Below are 22,596 nucleotides of genomic sequence, written 5' to 3' on the forward strand. Positions count from 1 at the left end.
TGTCCGTTAGATTTTTTTTTTTTGACCCAGAGTTATTGTTGACTTACACGTCCCCATATGTTCCAATCCTTCCTCCTATCACCTGCTGTAGTGCAAAAACCTGTTCTGCTTGCTCTGTCCATCCTTCTTTCTTCTCCTTCTGGCCCTGGTTTCTTCTTTCTTAATATTCCCAGCAGGAATCACTTGTGTGTGGTATAAATAAAACTTTCACGGCTCTGAAAAATATCTATAGAAATAATTCTGCACGTATCAAGAATTTCAGCAAGGGGAGCCTGAACAGTCTAAAGGGAGAGTTTGCAAAACTACTTTAGACATGAAACCCTTTTATCAAGCCAACATCTAAATGGGGGGACTCCAAGAATGGCTTCGGACTGGGGGGACTGGAGCCTTTGATCCATGTTCTTTCTTGTGCTCCAAGAAGCACTGTTTTTAAAATAACTGGTCCTAAGTACACTATGTGTTGGTATCAAGAGTAGCACCTGAATGTTGCCACCAGAGGCTGGAAACCAGCTTTTGGTGTTTAGGTGGATTAGTACTAACATTATTTTTCTGGGATAAGATGAAGTTACCTAGATTTGTGGAGTTTTCATTAGATTGAGGGTCTTGCACATTATATCAATAAGGAGATGTTTGAATTCCTGAGTGGTCCACGCAGTGTTCTGTGTTTTATTTGAGCACATATAAGTTGCTTTTTGTTATTTCTCTTTTAACAAGCTCATTAGCTCTTTAGCCATTTAGTTATGGTTTCCAACACTTAGACTTTTATCACAAACCTTTAAAAGGTTGGCCCTGAAAGCTGTGGCTGGCTGCCAGGTGGGGATGGGAAGAAAACTGGGGTTTTGTTACCATGTCTCAGTGACCAGAGGAAGCATTATTGTCCTGTGGGCACTGCGTAAAACTGGATTGCTTTTGTGGGATGGAGACAGAAAGGATGAGAGTTCCACTTCCATCTTGCCATCTTTAGTCCAGGCCAATAGCTGTTAGTTCGTAGGTTTTTAAGACTCTCAGTGTAATGAAGATGTTTGGTTTGTCAAAGTCCTTGCATTTCCAACAAAAAAACTGCTAGCATGTGAAAGTGTCTCTCTACCTTATTCAACAAATGCTTGGAAAGCACCAAGTCTGCCGAGCACGGTGGTGTTTGTGCCAAGTGCTGAGAAAGCTGAGCAGGACCCTGTGTCCTGGAAGCTCATGCCCAGAGGGCAGCAGGTGTCAGAGGCAGTGAGCACACACACACTGACCATGTCTTCCTGCTAAGAATAGCTTGCTAGGGAGTCAGTAATAGGAGGTTCCCATGAGGAATTGGCCGTGAGGACAAGTAAAAGGGAGCAGCCCCAAAAGGGGGGAACGTGCCCCAGGAGGCAACATGGGCAGAGTTCCCAGAGGCAGGAAGGAGTTTGGCGTTTTTGAGAAACACAAAGGTGGCCAGAGTGACTGGACTGTGGAGAGCGAGGAGGACGTAGCGTGAGATGGACTGCAGGGGACTGGACCACGCCTTGAGGGCTGTGGTGAGGATTTGGACTTTATCCCTAACAGCAGAGAAAAGCCAAGGTTTTAACAGGGAGTGACATGATCAGACTTGTTGACGATTGTATAAATAATAGATTAATGGGGTGGAGGCCAATTACACAGAATGGGAAGGACTTAGGTGAGATGCAATGGGAAGAAGGAAGAGGGACAGAAAGCAGCATCCGTGGTAGGTCCTGGAGGTGGAGTATTTGGGGCTTGGTAACGGAATGGATGTGGGCGTATGAGGAGGGGGGAGGGGTTTCGTGGTCTCTGCCTTGAGCGCCTGTTAAATCCATGGGAGTTGCTGAGATCACCTAGGGAGAAAATACAGGGTGAGAAGACAAATGGCCCTTGAATCAAAAACCCCAGAAACTGCAGCATTTCAAGCTCTCACAAGAGGAGGACCCGACAAAGAAAGCAGAGAAGTAGAGAACGGTACAGCACAGCCACCCACCCGCTCCCACCTGAATCCCAGGCATCGTCCCCATTCTTCCCTTTCCATACCCCCCACATCTAGGCTGTTGGTAAGTCCTGCCGGCTCTTCCGCGTTTCCATTCTGCTCCAACATTTACCAGCCTGGTCCAAGCAGCTGTCATCTCTTCCTGAACACGGTGGCTCCTATCACATCTTCCACTCCGACCTCTTCCCTCCTCCTTCATATTCTAGTCTCTGCATCTGCTGGAGTTAGTGTTTAAAATGGAAATCAGATGACGTCACTTTCCTGCCTAAATCCCACCCAAGGATTCCCATTGTGGGATAAAATCGGGACTCCTTACCTGGGCCCCTGGACCCTAAGGATATGTCTCCCACCCGCGTCTCTGAGCAGCGCTTTCTCCGGTCCCCTCGGTTGTGGTTCTCCAGCTCTGCTGGCCGGGCGCCCGGCACACCCAGGTCACAACCCTCTGGGGCCTTTGCACTTGCTCCACCCTCCATAGAGAGCGCTCTTACCGTGCATGTCAGGCCAGCAACTTCTTATTCTCATGTCACCGTCTCAGCGAGGCTTTCCCTGACCTCCTAATGTGTTTGCCTTCTCCTCTCACCCCAGTCCCGTAACCCTATCTGAAATCGCTGTGATCATTCATTTCCGTCACTGATGTGGAAGCAGGGATCTCGTCTCTCCATCAGCGGAGGCCTCAGTGTCTAAACAGGGCCTGCCCCAACAGAGCAAGGACAAAAATAGATTAGTGTCATGAATGGATGGTCTGTGAGTATTTTAGGCACGGAACCTGCCTAGCACGCCAGCATGCCAATGTGAATCCTTCCTGTTCTGTAACAGGCAATTTAGCATGACGGTTCTGAGGTTAAGCTCTGGGATCTGGCTGCCCAAGGGCGTGAAGCCCAACTCTGTTGCTTTCTGATCTTTACCTGACCTTGGGCAAGTTAAGTACCTCATAAACCTTAGTTTCTTCATTCGGGAAATGATAGGAACAATAATGATTTTCTACCCAGTAGGGTGTTTGGGAATTCAGCAAGGCAATGCATGTGCTTACTTACTGTGGGAGAACTCACCTGCTGCTGTTCACACCACCTCCCTGTTAGGCCGCAGGAGCTTCTGAGAACTGTTGAACCCTGAGCAACAAACCTGGGCTGCGTCTTTCGGAGTGTGAGCCACAGAAGAGCTGGTTGCCTGCGCGTGGAACTGGAGGACAGCAGACAACAGTTTTTAGAGATAGGGAATATGAGAGTGTATGCGTGTGTTTGAGGAGCAGGGTGGATATTAGAATGAGACTTTTTACCTCTGAGTCATCCTACAAACTGTGTGGCTTATGTCCAAGATAATTTTAGAGAGAACAATCATCTCAGATATGTCAGATTGACTGCATTCAAACTCTGGGACATTCTGTCTTTCCTTCCCTTAATTCTTAAGGTTCTATCTGAACTCCAGAGCCAGGGCAAAGTTTAACAGCTTCTTTTTGACCCTGAAATCATTGGCCAGCATGAAGCTTGCAAAGGCCTTTTCACCTGGGCACCTGTATTCACAAGGGTCGGGACTGGCTGTCTCAGTGGACCCTTGGCAGTGGGGGCAAAGGCATTTCAGCAGCTTTTGTACGTCTTTGGGCAATTTAATCCTTCTAAGACTGGATGTCCTTATATATGAAGTGGGGGTGACGGAAGTGTTGGGCAAAGAGCCAATAATGTTAATACCTTAGTCATAGAGAGCCATGAGGTTATATGAGATTGCTACAATGCTAGGCATTTACTGAACCATCAGTTTCCCCTCCACCTCAGACAATTTCTTTAGAAATAGAAATCATTTGTAGTCTGTTGTGAGTCATAGTCCATTAACTTCTTATCTAATGCATGTGATCATGACTTGCCCTGATCCCCTTTTCATCGGAAAGTATACCTCCTAAATCTATGCCTCCCCTCGTCTTGTCACCTGGTGACTTCCTTCTAATTTTCTGATTATTAAAGCATTGACACAAATAAAAACTCGTCATTCATTTCTGCTGAGTTTTACCCAGAAGCCCCCTTCCTCCACCTTTGCAATCCAAGCCCTCAAATGCAGCTCAGTATCTCTCCCAGAGTGACAGGGGCACCATCAGTAGAGGACGTGAGTAAATGCATTTTGTCATTTTTATTCAATGATCTATGTAGCCATTAAAATTTTTTTAAAAAGACAACTCTACATGTAATGATAGAGATATACTTACAGGAAAAGGAAGGCGAGGCACAGAGTGGTGCATGTAATATGCTAACATTTGTAGGGGGAAATAGTCTCTAACAATGGACATACACACATATAAAATCGGATCTGAGGCCAGGTGCAGTGGCTCACGCCTGTAATCTTAGCACTTTGGGAGGCCAAGGTGGAAGTATCGCTTGAGGTCAGGAGTTCAAGACCAGCCTGGGGGACATAGGGAGACCCTGTCTCTACAACAATTTTTTTTTTAAATGGATCTGCTTAGAATATTTATGGAAGGATACACAAAAATCTGGTCACTATCATAGTCTCCGGTGAGGGGAACTTGGTTGAAGGATGGCGTGGGAGGAAAACTTTTTGCTATAAACCCTCTAGCACCTTTTAGTTTTATACCATATACATATATTTCCTACTCTAAAATTGATCCATTCCCTTGATACAGATAGATGGCAAGAAAGAGAAAAAGAACGGTTATGCTCCCTGTTAAAATCTGAAAAACAAAAAGCAATTGAAACAGGAATGCATTTCCTATTTTTTGGTACTCTGTCACTTCACGGTGTCCTCTTTGCTGCCTGAGAGCATCTCAAAACCACCAGGGAGGGTGCTGAGAGACTGGAGATGAGGAGAAAATGATGTTCCTTACCTGCCTCAGGAGCAGGGCACCTCCAGCCCTGTCACTTCAAACTCTATTTTCCAGTGTGAATTTTGCAGAACAGACACTGGTTATGTCCTCACCATCCTCCCTCTGAGACTCTGGGCAGCCTCATGGTCCTCCAGTGACCGTTCTTGTCCCATGAACTTGACCTTCATTCCTTTGGTCACCCACCAGCACCGTTTTCTGCTCAACGCACTGACAGGACAAATCAGACAAGTCTCTTTCCACATTTGGGAAGACTCTGCACATCTCTGGTAGGTGTGTTTCTCCAAAGGGTGTCGACTGCTGGGCAATTTGAAGTCCCTGTTATGATTGGCAGGATTCTCCTTTGCTGCTTTGTCAAATTTTGGGAGGATTCAGAAATGCTGAAGTCTTGTCCTGAGGACACTTATGGGACTGTGAATGTTCATCACAAACCAAAGTGGTCTTTTCAGGTGAGCTGGCCAGTACCACGACCCTGCTACCTGACAGTCGGGGGAGTGTCTTCACGGATTGGTTATTGGGGTAGTTTAGGAACTTGTGCATTAAACCAGGTTTCTCGGCCTTGGTGCTGCTGACATTTTGAGCCTACCAATTCTTTGTTGTAGGAAAGTGTTGTGTGCACTGTAAGATGCCAAATGTCCCCAGGAGGACAAAATGACCCCTGGTTGAGAACCAATACCTTAAGCTATGCCCTGTCTCTGGGGCTACAACCAGAATATTATACCTGCTTTTGTGAAGAACACACTGTCTCCCCATACGCTCACACACACTTCTGCGACCACATGGGTGAGGGATTTTCTCCTCACCCCAAGCAATTCTCCAAGTCTCCAAACACCAACTGGGTGTTCTTCAATTTAATTCAGTTCTGACATTGTCTACCGGAGTTAGCACGAGATCCTGTAGCTTAAGGGCTCTGTCCCACAAGGCTACCCCCACTTCAGATGCTGATTGCAAATCCAGGCCCTTGGTGTTTCTGACTGACAGGCCATAAATCGGGGATTCTCACGACCGCCACTTCGGTTTGATGATTTGTTAGAGTGACTCACAGACCTCAGGGAAACACACTCTACTCGTGTTTGCCAGTTTATTATAAAGGATACAGATGAACAGCCAGATGAAAAAAGACTTAGGGCAAGGCTCGATGGTGTTTATCGTTTATCTCCACCATTAGAAATAAGTTCCATGAGTTAGTTGTCTTCACCGCTGGTGTGCTGCCTACCCTCCATGGATGCTGGACTGCTAAATGAATTACAGTGGAAGCTCTCTACGTAATAATAACACTGGGAGGCCCTGGGCCGAGTGTAGGTCAGTCACTTTCTATCTGAAGGAGTTACCTTTGTAGCCGTGTAGACTGGAGGACCAGCTGGCAGTTCTTACCTTGTTTTTGCTCTACTGTCTGTCTGTGTGTGCTGTTTGTCTTAGCTCAGAAAGGAGAGGGCTCGTTGATAGTGAGGAGAGAACAGGTCATGCTACACACCTGTAGCAGCTTGCCTTTCCTTTCTTATGACATAAACTTTACCATTTTAAAGTATACAATGGTTTTAACATTTAATACATTTACAGTCTTTCGCAACTATCGCTACTATCTAGTTCCAGAACATTTTCATCATCCCTAAAGGAAATCCCATACCCATTGCGCAATCCTTTCCCATTCCCACCCCCCACAGCCCCCAGACAAACACTAGTCTACTTTCTGTCTCTATGAATTTGCTTCTTATGGATATTTCATATAAATAGAATCATACACTACGTGTCCTTTTGTGTCTAGCTTATTTCACTTAGCATGATGTCTTCAGTGCTCGTCCACGTTGTAGCAGGTGTCAGAACATCATTCCTTTTTATGGCTGAATAGGATTCCATTGTATGGATATACTACCTTTTGTTCATCCATTTATCCATCAACAGATTTTTGTGTTGTTCCCACCTTTTGGCTATTGTCAGTAGTGCTGTTATTCACGTTTGTGTGCATGTTTTAATTTAAACATCTGTTTTCAGTTATTTTGAACACACACACACACACACACACACACTCACAGAGGAGTGAAACTGCTGTGCCGTACGGTAATTCTTTTTAACTTATTGGCATGCTACTAAACTTTCACAGCACTGCACCATTTTAAACTTCCACTAACAATGCATTAGTGTTCATTTCTCCACATGTTCACCAGTATTTATTTTCTGGGTTTCTTTTTTAAAAATCATTAATGTTGTTATAGCCATCTTAGTATAAAGTGGTATCTCATTGTGGCCTTAATTTGGGTTTCCCTAATGACTAATGAAGTTAATCATCTTTTCCTGGCTTATTGGCCATTATTGTATCTTCTGTGGATGGGCCTTTATTTCGAGCCTGCTTCCTTTGCAGTGTGACTGTGTTTGAACACTTTTCTCTCTTTCTTGACCACAAGCTGCCTCGTTTATAAAATGGAACTAATGCTCTCTTCAAGAAAGAGATTGATGTTTAGAAAGTAATACATCTTTCAAATCTTTGTTAACATAATTTTATATTTTTCTCTTTTTTTCCTTCTTGCTGTCCTACTTCATTTTAAAATGCAGCGTGTAAGCCTTAGGCTTATTTTCCAAAATGACAAATTTAATTCAGTTTTAATTTTCTGAATTTTGACATCTCTGTGTCTAACCCGTCATTGTATACTGTGAATCTTTAGGTTTAAACATGTTTTAAAGTCAGTTTGTTTCTTAGCTAATAGAATACCTATGTACATATTTGGCTTTTTACTATTTTAGACTCATCAGGTGACTGTTGAAAGTAGTTTTCATTACATTGTTTGTTTCCCTTTCAGAAAAAGTTGCCTCTGACAACACTGGCTCAGTGTCTGATGGAGGGGTCAGCTATCCTGGGAGATGACACACTTCTTGGGTAAGGTGACACCTTGCTTGGATTGGTGCCAAATCTAAGTAAATCCCCATCTGTAAAAAGGGGATTAGAATTCCTCGGGGAGGCAGCAAGGACGCCTGATTTCTGGCTGGAGAGTTGGGTAGAGAAGAGGAAAATGTTACCGGTGAGAAATCAGAACCCTTGGCTCTAAAGTTATTGTCTGTGTAGTGAGACAAGGCCCACATGGAGAGATTAGCATAAAACTGGTGAAGGACAATTGAAATCCTCAGGGCTCTTGCAGAAGCAAATATGAAACCTCTCAATGTCAGGTGTTGGAACTTGTAGGATTCCCAGAAGAGCAGCCCTTGCCGATTTTGAGCTCACAATAAAACAAACTAAAAATAGCACCGTAAGGGCACATCAGCAGACACAGTGAGTAGGAGAATCATACCCTGAGGATTAATGATAATAGAATAATATGAAAAAAATAAAATAACTGTTTAAAATGAAACGTAAAAATTAACTAAAGAAGAAAAATCCTTGTCAAAAGAATCAAATAGTATGAGAAAAAAATGGGCAAAATTAAAGAAAAACCACATAGATCTCAAAATTATGCTGATAATTTTAAAATGTTAGTTGAAGTACACTAGAGATTGTACAAAAATAATTGATGAAGTTGATACTACCCAAAGCAATTTATACATTCAGTGCAATTCCTATGAAAATACCAATGATATTCTTCAGAGAAATAGAAAAAAATAATCTAAAAATTGTATGGAACTACAAAAAGTCTAGACTACCCAACGCAATCTGAGCAAAAAGAACAAAGTTGGAGGAATCACACTACCAGACCTCAAAATATACTACAAAGCTGCAGTAAGGAAAACAGCATGGTACAGATATAAAAACAGACACATAGACAATGGAACAAAATATACAACCCAGAAATTAATTCACTTATCTACAGCGAACTGATTTTTGACAGAGTACCAAAAACACTCATTGGGGAAAGGACAGTCTCGTCAATAAATGGTGCTGGAAAAACTGGATGTCCATACACAGAAGAATGAAACTAAACCCCTACCTCTTCCCCCATCCAAAAATCAACTCAAAGTGATCAAAGATCTAAATGTAAGGCCTGAAACGATAAGACTACTAGAACAAAACACAGGGGAAGTACTTCAGGACATTGGTCTGAGAAAAGATTTTATGAATAAGACCTCAAAAGCACAGGCAACAAAAGCAAAAGTAGATAAATGAGATTATGTCAAATTAAAAAGCTTCTGCACAGCAAAGGAAACAACAGAGTGAAAAGACAACCTACAGAATGGGGTAAAATATCTGCAAACTTCTCATCCAATAGGAGATAAATATCCAGAATATACACATAACTCAACATCTCAATAGCTAAAAACCAATTCGATTCAAAAATTGGCAAATGATCCGAACAGACGTTTCTCAAAAGAAGACATACAAATGGCGAAAAAAAATATGAAAAATGTTCAGCATTGCTAATTTTCAGGGAAATGCAGACACAATGAGTTATCATCTCACCTCAGTTAGGATGGCTATTATCAAAAAGACGAAAAATAACAAATGCTGGCGAGGATGCGGGGAGAAGGGAACTTGTGTACACTGTTGATGGGAATGTGAACTAGTGTAGCCAGTATGGAGAACAGTATGGAAGTTCCTCAAAAAACTACAAATAGAACTACCATATGATCCAGCAATCCCACTACCGGGAATGTACCTAAAGGAAAGGAAATCAGTATATCAAAGAGACATCAGGACCCTCCTGTTTTTTGCAGCACCTTTCGGAATAGCCAGGATATGGAATCAACCTAGCTGTCCAACAGAAGATAAATGGATAGAGAAAATGTGGTATATATACACCATATAATACTATTCAGCCATAAAAAAGAATGAAATCCTGTCACTCACAGCAACATAGATGCAACTGGAGGACGTTATGTTAAGTGAAATAAGTGAGGAACAGAAGGTAAAACACTACATGTTCTCACTCATATGTAAAAGCTAAAACAAGTTGATCTCAGAGTAGAACAGAGGCTGGGAGGGGGAGGCAGAAGGAGAGGACGGGGGAGATTGGTTAAAGGATACAAGATTACAGGTAGGTAGGAGGAGGAAGTTGTAGTGTTCTACACTACAGTAGGATGACTGTAGTTAATATTTAGTTTCCAGTAGCTAGGAGGAGAATATTGAACACAAATAATAAATACTTGAGATGATGGATATGCTAATTACCCTGATCTGATCACTATACACTATATGTATCAAAACATCACATGTATCCCGTGAATATGTACAATTATTATTTGTCAAGTAAAAAAAAAGAATTGGTGAACTTGAAAACAGACCTGGAGCCGCCACCTAGAAAGAACAGAAGAAAGTGTGGAGATAAGGACGTGGGCATCACTGAGTTGGGAGACGTGGTGTTAGCATGCAGAGGGACAGCTTTCTGTCTAGGAGGACTTCCTGAAGAAGAAAATAGACAGAAGGGGAAGTTTGTGGTTGAGTTTTTCTTTTCCAGATTTGAAGTAAGGCAGAAGACTCTAGATTTAAGGAACACAAAAAGTTTTGACTGAGATCAACAGTAAGATATCCATCCCTAGACACGTTGTAGTAAAACTACAGATTATTAACAAAAAAGAGAGAAATTAAAATCTCCCAGAGGAAAAATGATAATTATCTATTAAAAGAGCAGTTAAACGATAACAAACTATTCATCAGCCACAGTAAATGCCAGTAGATAATAGTGGAATATCTTCAAGTATTGATGGAAAATACAAGAAACCTAGAATTCTATGATCACCTAAATCATTATTCAAGAATATAGGAGAATAAAGATATTTTCCGGCAAAAATTTAGAGAAGTTACTACTTGCATATTCTCGCTGAAAGAACTAGTTAAGGCGAGTGTGAGATAGATTATGTCCAGAAGAAAGTGGGAAGTACAAGTAGCAAGGTAGAATAAAAAGTGAATGTGTTGTAGAGGAGGAAAAAAAATACCTTTCTCTCTAACCCCTGGCTGGGGGCCTGCCAATTAGATTGACAAAAGGCAGGTTAGCAAGAGAAATGCACACAGATTTTATTACTATGTGTACACATACGCATGGACGGACATGAGCTGAGCAGCTGGAAGGACGGTTAGAATGTGGACTTACGCAGCATCTTAACAAAGAACAATAATTTTTAGAGAAGGGATAAGACAAAGGAGAAGGACTTTGCGTTTCTCGGGTCACAGATTGTGGGAAGGTAAATATTTGGGGAACTAATGGAAGATATGGGCTAGTTAGTGAAGTTTGTTATGTAGATTCCTCTGGTGCCAGCTGATTGGGGTCTAGACTTGTCTCTGGTGATTGGCCTCTGCCCTTCCTGGTAGCGAAGGGAAAGGAGAGACACCTTCACAAATGCGTGTCCTGCTTTTAGGCAGAGAGAGAGAGAGCAGAGGACTTTTTTGGTATCTCCTTCTTTTCATTTGCCTTCAGCTCAAAATAATCCTTATGCCACAGTGGCAGATTCTGCTACCCTTCAGTGGAAAGAAATTTAAATAAACATTGAATTAAAAAATGGAAATATAATAATGGATTTTGGAGGGTTACAAGCAAAGTGAAACTAAAATACTGGACTATAATACATGTAACATTGGAGGGGGAGTCAGTGTTTCAGGCTCTTGTATTGTTTGAAAGGAGGATAAAGGTATTACATGTAGATTTAATGTCAAGTATGCATGTTAGGAAAGTAAGAGTAACCACAAAAAGAATAGAAATAGAATGTATAACTTCCAAACTAGTAAAAGAATGAAAAGGAAAATAAACAGGAAAAAACCCACAGAAGGGACTAAAAGAGGCCGGGCGCGGTGGCTCACGCCTGTAATCCTAGCACTCTGGGAGGCCGAGGTGGGCGGATCGTTTGAGCTCAGGAATTCGAGACCAGCCTGAGCAAGAGCGAGACCCCATCTCTACTAAAAAAAAAAAAATAGAAAGAAATTATATGGACAGCTAAAAATATATATAGAAAAAATTAGCCGGGCATGGTGGTGCATGCCTGTAGTCCCAGCTACTCGGGAGGCTGAGACAGGAGGATCGCTTGAGCTCAGGAGTTTGAGGTTGCTGTGAGCTAGGCTAACGCCACGGCACTCACTCTAGCCGGGGCAACAGAGTGAGACTCTGTCTCCAAAAAAAAAAAAAAAAAAAAAAAAAGAAGGGACTAAAAGAGAAAGAATCAAGCAAAGGAAAAGCATAATAGATAGAAAATAGAAAACGAAGGTCACAGCAATGGTTGCATATATACCTGCATTCATAAGAGATGTAAATGGAATAAACGCAACTGTTAAAGGATAGAGAATCTCAGGTGGCTAAACATGAAATCCTGTTTTATGGCATTTCTAAGAGTCATTCCTCAAATATAATGACCAACAAGGTTGGAAGTAAAGATGACAGATTGAGCACACATCTGATTTTGTCTCTTTCCAAAATCCACTAAAACTACAATAAATGGCCTTTTCTTCTTAAAAGACATAAATCCACACTGGTAGGAAAAACAGGAAAAAAGACAACAGCAGCACAACTTTGTGAGCTGTATAGCAAGTGAATGACTGGGAACGGACTTGGCGAGTCTCCGAAAGCTGACTCCCAAGCCAGAAGTAGGATATGCTGAGATCCAGCGTAACTTACACCACGAGCACTTGGATCTCTAAAACCCAGCTCCTACTCGTATCTCTAGGACACTGTCCTTCCCCCACCCCCACCACAGCAGAAGCCCGGAGCTTTATTCTCTAGAGGGGATAAAACAGAGCATCTCTGGAACGGGGACTCTGGCCGGTGGAGTGTGAGGCTGCCACTCTATAGGGAGGACCAGTGACCTGATGCACACTGGATCCCAGCTGAGACTCCTCGCCCCTCCCCCAATTCACAGGGCCCCAGGCCTTGACCCTCTAGGCAGGAAATTAGAAGAGTCTTCCCTGAGGAATCTGCTCAGCCCAAAAAAAGGACCTAAAGACGCAAGGACATCTGAGGGAGGCAGTGGCCCAGGGACTGGCCCAGCTAGATCTTCCTACAGACAAGCGCACGGCTGACGAGCTTCACTCACATCTTCTGAGCTTTTTAGTCTTCACTTTTAAATATACACAGGCACCAGAGATCACCAGACATCTGAGGAAAGTCTCTAACCTGAAACCTAGAGACCAGAACCACTGGGGAGAGACCTGCAACTTGGAAGAAATAGAGATTGTGTCAGGAGGAGACGATTTCAGGAAAACTGTCGCTTATGTTTTCAAGTGGTAGGGGAAACTAAAACACCCATGAAATGAAAAGCAGAATGTTAATGCAAAATATTTATGGGAAAGAAACATCCAGAGATCAAAAGCAAACTTGTAGGCATGAAAACTGATGACAGCAGATATGAAATTCTCAGTAGAAGGCTTGGAAGATAAATTTGAAGAAGTCATCTACGCTGGGCATGGGGACTCACACCTGTAATCCCAGTACTCTGGGAGGCCAAAGTGGGAGGATTGCTTGAGGTCAGGAGTCAGAGACCTGTCTCTACAAAAAATAGAAAAATTAGCTAGGCATGGTGGTGTGCACCTATAGTCATAGTTACTTGGGAGGCTGAGCTGGGAGGATCACTTGAGCCCAGGAGTTTGAGGTTGCAGTGAGCTATGATCATGCCACTGCACTCTAGCCTGGGCAGCAGAGCAAGACCCTGTCTCAAACAAAAAGAAAAAGAAATCACCCAGCAAATCAAGGAAAAAGACAAAGACATGGAAAATAGAAACAGTTAGAAAATTAGAGGACCAATCCAGAAGTCTTATGCCTGACATAAGACTAACAGGAGTTCTGAGAACAGGAAAGGAAGTAATAATAAATAATAATACAATAGCATTTTCCAGACCCAAAGGACATGAGTTTCTACAGAGAAATGGCCCATTGAGCTCCCAGTACAATGGGAGGAATTAAACCTGTGCCGCAGGGCTCACCATCATGAATACCGGTGACAAAAGATTCTACAACCTTCTAGAGAAAAAAATTATCACATACAAAGGATTAGAAATATGAACGCTCATATTCATAGCAACAATGGAAGCTAGAAGATTATTAAGCAACGCATTCAAAATTCTGTAGGAAACTATGCTCAGCGTAGGATTCAATATCCTGCCCAAGTTTCAGTCAATGTGAGGGTGGAGGAGAATGTTGTGGTCTCAAACACTGACTTTCTGCACACTCTTCCTCAGGAGGCTAACGCAAGATGTGCTCCGTAATGAGGGGGCGACTAAGAAAGAGGCAGACATAGGGTGACACAATATCCAGCACAGGACAGAGGGAGGAAAATCCCTGGGAACGGTGAAAGAAGAATCCAGAAAGGCAGCTGTGACCTAGTGATAGAGGAAAACTCAATCTAGATTGAGACAGGTCCAGGAGAGATCAATTCAGGAAGATGAAATTCATTCACATATGTATGGTTCAGTATCTTTTCTTTTGGTAATATTTGTATTTTAAGGCATAGCAGAAGAAACAAAATTAGCACATGAAGTTCACAAACTTGATGTTGATCATTGCATAGGATGAGGTTTAATTTTTTTTAGTTAGGCAAATTTTGGTTCAATATCTTAAGAGACAAATTAGAAAAGTGGCAGAGTATTTTGGGTTTAATCAGGTACACAGACAACTAAACAAGCAAACGGAAATGAGGCAGTTATTAATTCTAGGGAGAACAAACAAATTTGCAATAAATATAAGTAATCCTAGTATACTAGCAGCTCAACTCCAAGTAATATGGAGTCAAAATACAATATAAATACTAAGCATCTACCGATATAAATAAATAGAGGGGAAATGTAAACATAGCTTAATTCTCATTTTCTGTAGTTGGGGGTGAGTTAATAACTAATGTTTAAATGTTTTAAAATTAAAAGAAGCATTAGAAATATGGAGGAAAGTACCAGAAAGTCAGATCAAAGACACTATTAAAAAGGTACAAGAACAAAACCACAACCTGGGAGTTGTCGTTTGCAGCAGGTATGAAAAGGAATTAGAATCTACGTTCACACACCTGTGTATAAGTAAATGAAGCATTCCTACGAATATCATTCTTCTGCCTTTTGACTGAGATCAAGTGAAGTTTTCCTACAAATAAATTTAAATAAACTGATCCCAGTACAAAAATAGCCAAGGAATATGAATGGACACTTCATGGGAGACGGATCCTGAATGGCCCAAAGTATTTGAAGAGATACTCACTCTTACTGCTAGTCAAGGAATACAAATTAAATCTAGAATGAGATAATATTTTGTATCTACCAGTTTGGCAGAAGTTAAAACACCTACCAGTACCAAGGGTTGGCGAGCTCATAGAGCAATGGGAACTCTCGTTTGCTCTGGTGAGATTCTTACACACGCAAAAAGAGACTGGACGTACATATTTACTACAGCACCGCATGTAACAGCCAAAAACTCATGTGCGTGGGAAAGCTTACTGTGACGATGGTATTCATAGACTGGAATTCTCTGCAGCCAAATGATCTAATTCTGCATGTATCAACATGGATAGGCCCCAAACATAACGATAAACTTAAAAAGCATGTAGTATAAGGATATGTTCCATGTAAAACCATGGATGTAAACTGTTTTAACCGAGCAAATCAGCAGTATTATGTACCGTATGTGAACACATACAGATAAAGTACAAGTGTAAAAATATGGACAGGGAAGGAATATACTCATTTAAGAATAAATAGTTACGTCTGTTCATACTTTTGTTGATTTGTAAAAACTTTTTACTTGAGTTTCAGTTCACATGGTACCATGCGAAGGGAGGACGGCCTGTGTACAATTTGGATAAAAACAAAACGTCTGTGCAGTAGTGTGTTCTGTCATCTGGGAGTGTCGCACAACTTTCTACTCATTCAGATCGTCTCTTGCTCATCATTAATCAACCTTTGGAATGGTTTTTCCATAGGATGATCATCGACATGTCCTGCACTAATTACGTTTTCATGACTTAGCAGTAGGGTTTTCTTTCTGTTAACACCTACTGAAATTGAATTTTGGCTGTGTTTAAAGACATTTGTTTGTTAGTGGATCAATTTCAGCTAGTTTTTCCAGTGCTCCCACGGGACACAGAAGCATCTGGCTTTCTTGGGACCTGTGAATTCGGCATGTGTGAGTCTGTTTTCTCCACATGTCTCTCATGTGTCCCCACATGTCCCCTCTTGCCCCAGGCACACAGTGTGTGCTCAGCACCATTTGGGAGAATGGATCATTTCAGAAATGAAAACAGCTGAGACAGGTTGGCCCACGGGGCGCCATGGAGATCAGCCTGCTTATAAACATTGACTGGTGAAAGTTTACCCAGCGTGGGAGGAAGACGCAGGTGAAATGTTGTCTTCGAGGGTATTCAATGTGGGTTTTTTCCTCTGATTGCAGGAAGATGCTGAAACTCTGTGGAGAGACAGAGGACAAGCTGGCCCAGGAGCTGATACACTTTGAGTTGCAAGTAGAGAGAGATGTGATTGAGCCCCTGTTCCTGCTGGCTGAGGTGAGCAGCAGGGACGCCAGGCCTGCTTGAGCAGGGAAGGGCAGAGCAGCAGCCCCTGCAGTCGCAGCAGTGCTACTGCAGCCTTGTCATTGTTTCTGCTCCTCACCCTGCTCCCTGACATTGTTTTCACCCAACCACATGGTCAGGATTCCCGACTGTGGCCCTTTCAGGTGTTAGCTACCCCTCCACCCCCGCTTCACTGCCGGTCCGGTGGGCAGAGGTGCACAGCCAGTGGCTTACCTCCCTCCCCACCCAGAGTCCCGACTGCTGGCACCCCACCCTCCCCCATCTCAAGTCTAAAGGGAAGTGCACACCAGGGGTCTGGGGACCCAGGTCCAAGAGACTCCATAAGGCCGCCTGTAATTTATGTCTGCGTAGGTCCCTTCTCTTTGGACTTTAAAGGTCACTAAGTTAAACGACTGTATTAAAAAGCAACCTTAATGTCTATGTGACATTAGGTTTTGCCAGCTTCAACCACGTGACATTGTATCAAGGGAGACAGGAGATGGCTGGGGAGCTTTATCTGTCTTGAACCCTGGGCCCCTCCCAATCGCCTTTAATTACTCGTACAGATTGAGCATCTGAAATCTGAAAATTCCAAATCTGAAATGCTCCTAAACCTGAAATGTTTTGAGCACTGAAATGACACCCAAAGGAAATGCTCATTGGAGCATTTCAGATTGTAGATTTGGGATGCTCACCTGTTAAATATAATGCAAATATTAACAAAATCTGAAAAAAAACCCTGTGGTCCCAAGCATATTGATAAGGGATACTCAATCAGTATAAAACCTAACCAGCACCATCCCCTAGAAATCTGTATTAGTCAGCACTCTCCAGAGAGACAGCGTCAAGAGGCAACATGAGAGGGGAGTTATTAGGGGAGTTGGCTCACACGGTCACAGGGGAGCAAAGTCCTGCAATAGGCCGTCTGCAAGCTAGAGAGCCAGAGAAGCAGGGCATGCCTCGGTCTGGAAGCCTCAGAACCACAGCAGCCCCTGGTCCGAGGCTGAAAGCCAGAGAGCCCCCAGGAGACCACTGGTGCAAGGCTGAGTCCACGAGCTGATGAACCTGGAGGCTGATGTCCAGGACAGGAAGAGAAAAGGGCTCCCCACTGCAGAAGGGACAGGGCACAGAGAGCGTCTCCCTTCTTCCACCCATTTGTCCCAGCTGGGACCCCAGTGCACTGGATGGGGCCCACCCCACTGAGGGCAGGTCCCCCTCCCCGTGTGCACTGGCTCACACATCAGTCTTCTCTGGACACACTCCACAGACGTGCCCAGAAGTGATGCTTCACCAGCTGTCTGGGCATCCCTCGGTCCAGTCAAGTCCACACCTAAAATCAGCCGTCACAGACTCCCTGCACTGATGGAAATGTTGGAAATGTTCTGTGTCTGCGCGGCTTGACGGCCACTGTTCTCACCTGCCTGTTGAGCACTCGAAATGTGGTCAGTGCAACTCCGGAACTCAAGTTTTTATTTAATTTAATCTTTATTTGTTTAAATTTAGAGTCCCAGAGCTGCATGTGGCTGGAGGCTACCACAGTATTAAACAGCGTTGTCCGAGAGCCTGTCTGGCTTCCTCTCTGGGCCGCCTCTAGCATCTGCGCGTCCCCCTGCACTGTCTGGGACAGATGTGTGGGTAGATAATTACTTACGGGCCCGAAAGTATTCAAGGAGAAAATGTGAGATGAGGGGCTTTGGCGTAGACCAGCTCTAGTCGTCTCGGATCCCGTCTTGTGACGGGTCATCCTCTCCCCCAGAGCATTCGAGAGAGGCCCTCTGCTCCTCCAGGGGTGGCCCAGGCTCTGGCCAAAGCCCAAAGCAAGCCGGGTAGCAGGTCCCACCTGGGTGCCGGCCCTCGCTGGCCTCGGCTCCTTCGAGATGATCGTGTGGCTCTCAGCTTTGCTTCAGGTCCCGGTGGTGACTCGGGTTGCCCGGGGACAGTTCCACTTTTCCTTCCTACTCGAACTTGTCCCACTCGGTCGTGACTCATCCCTGCTTAGGAGAATGGATAGACGGCACTTCACAGAGCATCGGATTCTCCTCGTGTCTTCTCCTTGTGTAAAAACCGCAGCCCGAGATGATTTTTAGTTCAATTTTCGGCCAATTTTCGTTTTTCATTCTCACATCCTGCCCTACTTTTGCTGGGCCCGGAACCAAAATCTTGCACTGGAATGTTCAGTGAAGTCATTTTTAGAATGAGGAATATAAAAAGAGCATCCACATACAACCAAAATGGAAGAACGTGTAGCCGGGAAAAGCCAGGATGGCAATGTTTATTCAGTATTGACTTTGGAAAAATCTTACTTTATTTTTATAAATATAAACATTGGCTTCCTTTGTTTTTATAAATATAAAATCCGCGTCCTAGTTGCAGTCCTCATAGCATCTCAGGGCCCTTCCTTCAGCCGTCCGTTTTGAGTTAGGTCTGTGTGTCAGACCTGAGCGGCTCCCTTCATTGCTACCCACTTTGGGCCCTCTTGCAAGGAGAGGCAGATGTGATTGAGCCCCCACTTTTGCTAAGTAAGGGCAGGCAAGTGGCCAGCCCCACGTGAGCAGGGGAGCACAGGACCTCGGAAATGCTCTGGGGTGACGGGGGTCTGGCCTGTGTCCAGCAAAGAGGGAGCAGAGTTTAGCTCAGGAAAAGGCATCAAGAATTTCATTTGATGTTGGCCAAAGGGTACAAGGTCTCATTTACGCAAAATGAATAAATTCTGGAGATCTGATATACAGTATGGTGTGACAATAGCTAACAATGCTGTCTCATATACTTGAAATTTGCTAAGAAGGTAGACCTTCAGTGTTGTCACTACTGAAAAAACAAGGAAATAGAAACTATGGGAGGTAAGGGATGTGTTAAGTAGCTTGATTGTAGTAATCATTTCACAATGCATACATATCAAAACACCAAGCGGTACACCTACAATATATGCGATTCCTCTTTGTCAGTTACACCTCTGTGAAGCAGAGGGGAAAGAAAGTATTTCTTCTGAAAATAAGGGTTGGGAGTCCTCTAGTGAATCTGTCCCGTGCCGGCCAGTGGTTCTTAAAGGACTGTTCTAAAAAATAGTTCTGAAAAATTTTATCTTGAGCTTCAGTTTGTGTCTCTCATCTCCTGTAACCACAGGTGGAAATCCCAAACATTCAAAAGCAGAGGAAACACTTAGCCAAGTTGGTGCTGGACATGGATTCTTCGCGAACCAGGTAGAGTTCCTTTGCTTCCCTTTTTGCTTCTTTGAAGGAACAGTGATCATATTTGGGGGGAGTGAGTTTACATGTGGGTGAGTGTGTTTTCATCCTCCAAGTTTTTCTTAACACCTCTTGCGTGCCTGGCACTGGAAGTAGTAGTAGCAAACTGGAGAGACTGGGTCCCTCCCCTCGTGTAGGCTGCCATCGAGTTTTGGAGAGAGACACTAGGCACGGGAAGAAACGAGATAATTTCAGGCAGCCATATCTCGTATAAAGAAAACAACACAGGGTAATTTTGGAAGGGGATGAGGGCGAAAGGGAGGAGTGCCATCAGCAGGGTAAAGCAGAGAAGGCTTTTTTGAGGTTTTCACTTGGTCTAAGACTTAAATGATGAGAAGGAGGCAGCCCTGCAAAGATCTGCTGCAAACCGTCCATAGCAGAGGGAACAGCACGTGCAAAGGCCCTGAGGTGGGAATAAGGTTGGAACAATCAAGGTACAGAAAGAAGGCCAGCATGGCTGGGGTGGAAGGAGCAAAAGGGAGAGAAGTAGGAGGTGAGATCCAAGAAGTAGGAAGGATAATGTCTCCTGTCCATGAGAGGGGAGAATTTCTAATACCAGGGATGTGCTCACCTTTTCCTAAAGCTGATGGTGTAGATACCTCTGTCTGTAGCCTTTCTCTTCACTTGAGTTTCTTCAGAGAAAAGTAAAGTTCCTGCAGTGTTGTCCTGCCCCGTCTCCTGGAGTCCACCAGAACATTCCTGTTGTAGCAGGAGAGTGCCAAAGGCCCCGGGATGGCATCAGCTCTGGATGCCACATGTGGGGATTGTGCGTACATGTCTGTTTTTTACAATGAGGGTGTGTGAGTTGAAAAAAAGCAGACACATGAGTATTAATATGGAAGAACCTATTTGGTTCTACTCTAGGGTTTTTTGTAGGTCACTTTTAATCCTCTCCACATCTTGCTTTAAATTTCTTGAAATACAGAAGAAACAAAAGCAGGATAAGCTTGGGCAGAGAGAGATGTAGGATGGAGAATCTTGCCACAGGAGTCAGAAGATCAGACACCAAGACCAAGGTTCAGATCAGCTATTTTCTAGATGTGTGGCCTTGGTCACATCACTTAATCTTCCAGAGTGTCAGTTTCCTCACCTGTTCAGGGGTGGTAACAACATTGTGGGTTAACGTGAGGAAGTCGTTTAGGGCATTAAATTGTTAATGTGTGTCACGTGACTTCCCAAGTGCTTTACAGAAGGAAGCTGGTATTGTAACTAGTCGCCCTGGGATTCTGTGTCTGGAAGAATAAGAGATACAGGATAGTCCTCTAAGAACAGAAACAAAAAAGGTTAAATCAGCAAAGAAACAAGAGTTTCCTTGGTTAACCGACTGTCTCTCAACCCTCAATCTTCGTGAACGATTTTTGCCATCTTTTAAAAGAGTTGATTACTTTTTCAAAATAAATCTGTTTTAAAAAGAAATCTTGTAGCACTACCATACGTTGGGAAGCAGTGCCCTTTGCTACAAATATCAGGTAAGCATAAAAGTACACAGATGAAAGCAAAGCCAGTGTTATTAAATTTTTAGATCCTGTTTGCTGTGGAAGGCTGTCCTGAAGCTTATCTCCTGTTGTTAAAAAGGAAGAGGAGGAGGCATCGGAGAGGTGTTCGGATTATTCTGACGCAAATCCGAGGCTCTCCCCTTAGTGTTACTTGGAGGAGTAAAGAACAGAATGGATGGGAGTATTGATTTGCTGTTAGTTCTGTGACCTTGGACCACATAAAATTGTATCCCGTAACATGAATGTTCAAGTCTCATATTTTGGTGATTGAAGAAGTGCTGACTGTCCCATTGTCAGGGTGAGGTGGGCACCACGCTCCTGAGTTTGTGGAATGACTTCCTTCTGTGAAACCTGGGTCTTAGCTCGAGGGTCTTGTCTTTGCTTCTCCAAGGAAGACCCAAATTTCCATCACAGGGCTTCTGGCAGAGGCTGAATGCTGGTATCGAAGCGTGTCCTCACCATACGTATTTTTGTTTTGCTGTCTTACGAGAAGGATACTTATCCTTGGTCACAGCGATGGTCCATTTTGTCTAGTGTTGCGTTCTTAATGGTTACACCAAGTGGCATATAGGTTCTGAAAACTCAGGGACATGTCCTTAGGGACCTCTCACCCATAATTTAACAAATCTTTTTGTATCTTCAGCTTATCATCTCTTGTATACTAGGATCTGGTAAGGAAATCTCTACCCCCTAGTCCAAATTTCTTTGCTTACACACTTCAGCTTGGACTCTTTACAACCTTTGTTGTTTCAGACCAAAAATCTCCTTTTATTTTATTTATTTATTTTTTATTTTTTTTTTGAGACAGAGTCTCACTCTTGCCTGGGCTAGAGTGCCGTGGCGTCAGCCTAGCTCACAGTAACCTCACACTCCTGGGCTCAAGCGATCCTCCTGCTTCAGCCTCCCGAGTAGCTGGGACTACACGCATGTGCCACCATGCCCGGCTAATTTTTTCTATATATTTTTAGTTGTCCAGCTAATTTCTTCCTATTTTTTTAGTAGAGACGAGGTCGTGCTCTTGCTCAGGCGGGTCTCAAACTCCTGAGCTCAAAGGATCCTCCTGCCTTGGCCTCCCAGAGTGCTAGGATTACAGGCATGAGCCACCACACCGGGCCCCAGAAAGGTCCTTTTAGATTATTTTCATATGAACCTGATCCATCTCCTTTTTCACATCAGTGGATTTTCATAGTCCAGTTCGTGTAGCTATGAGTTCAGGGGTGGGGGGTTGCTTTGGGGGGAAATGGCAGTGCCGTCCCCTCAAAAGCTCAGTCGACCTCCCTTGAGGCCTCTGTGTCAGCCACCACAGTGGAAGATCAGACTCAAGGCCTCCCGTTAGAGATTTCCCATCAGCCTAGGTCAGAGGCTACAGATGAAAGGGGTTCCTGGCAAAGGCGTGTGCTTTCTTCCCACTGTACTCTCAGACTGGCTGTTTCTAGCTGGGGTTTCTGTCTTGTTGGACCTTGCCGAAAGCCACCAGAAGAAGCCAACCTACCCCAGCTTCCTGCCATTTCCTCCAACCCCTCACCCTTAATCAACACGCAGACTGCATCCCGAGGTGTACCAGTGAGAGTAAGACCAAATGCTGTGCCAGCTAGAGAGGATCACTAGCTGCTCTCCTGGGGCAGTTGGTTTCTCAGTGAAGCCAGAGAAACGATTTCTAGTTCACCCCGTACTATT

General features: G+C 43.7%; 1 protein-coding gene across 5 annotated transcripts in view; it reads left to right on the plus strand.

The window, feature by feature from the left end:
• The window catches only part of ARHGAP44 (Rho GTPase activating protein 44), a 175,017-nt gene that overhangs the window by 90,207 nt on the left and 62,214 nt on the right, over positions 1–22,596 (plus strand). For all 5 annotated transcript variants that reach the window (XM_069481951.1, XM_069481949.1, XM_069481953.1 and 2 more), the window contains exons 4-6: positions 7,586–7,662; positions 16,061–16,172; positions 19,302–19,378. In XM_069481951.1, coding sequence (XP_069338052.1) covers positions 7,586–7,662; positions 16,061–16,172; positions 19,302–19,378 — 266 coding nt within the window. The remainder of the gene's footprint in view (positions 1–7,585; positions 7,663–16,060; positions 16,173–19,301; positions 19,379–22,596) is intronic.

Source organism: Eulemur rufifrons, chromosome 9 (genome assembly GCF_041146395.1).
Source record: "Eulemur rufifrons isolate Redbay chromosome 9, OSU_ERuf_1, whole genome shotgun sequence".
NCBI classification, from domain to species: Eukaryota; Metazoa; Chordata; class Mammalia; order Primates; family Lemuridae; genus Eulemur; species Eulemur rufifrons.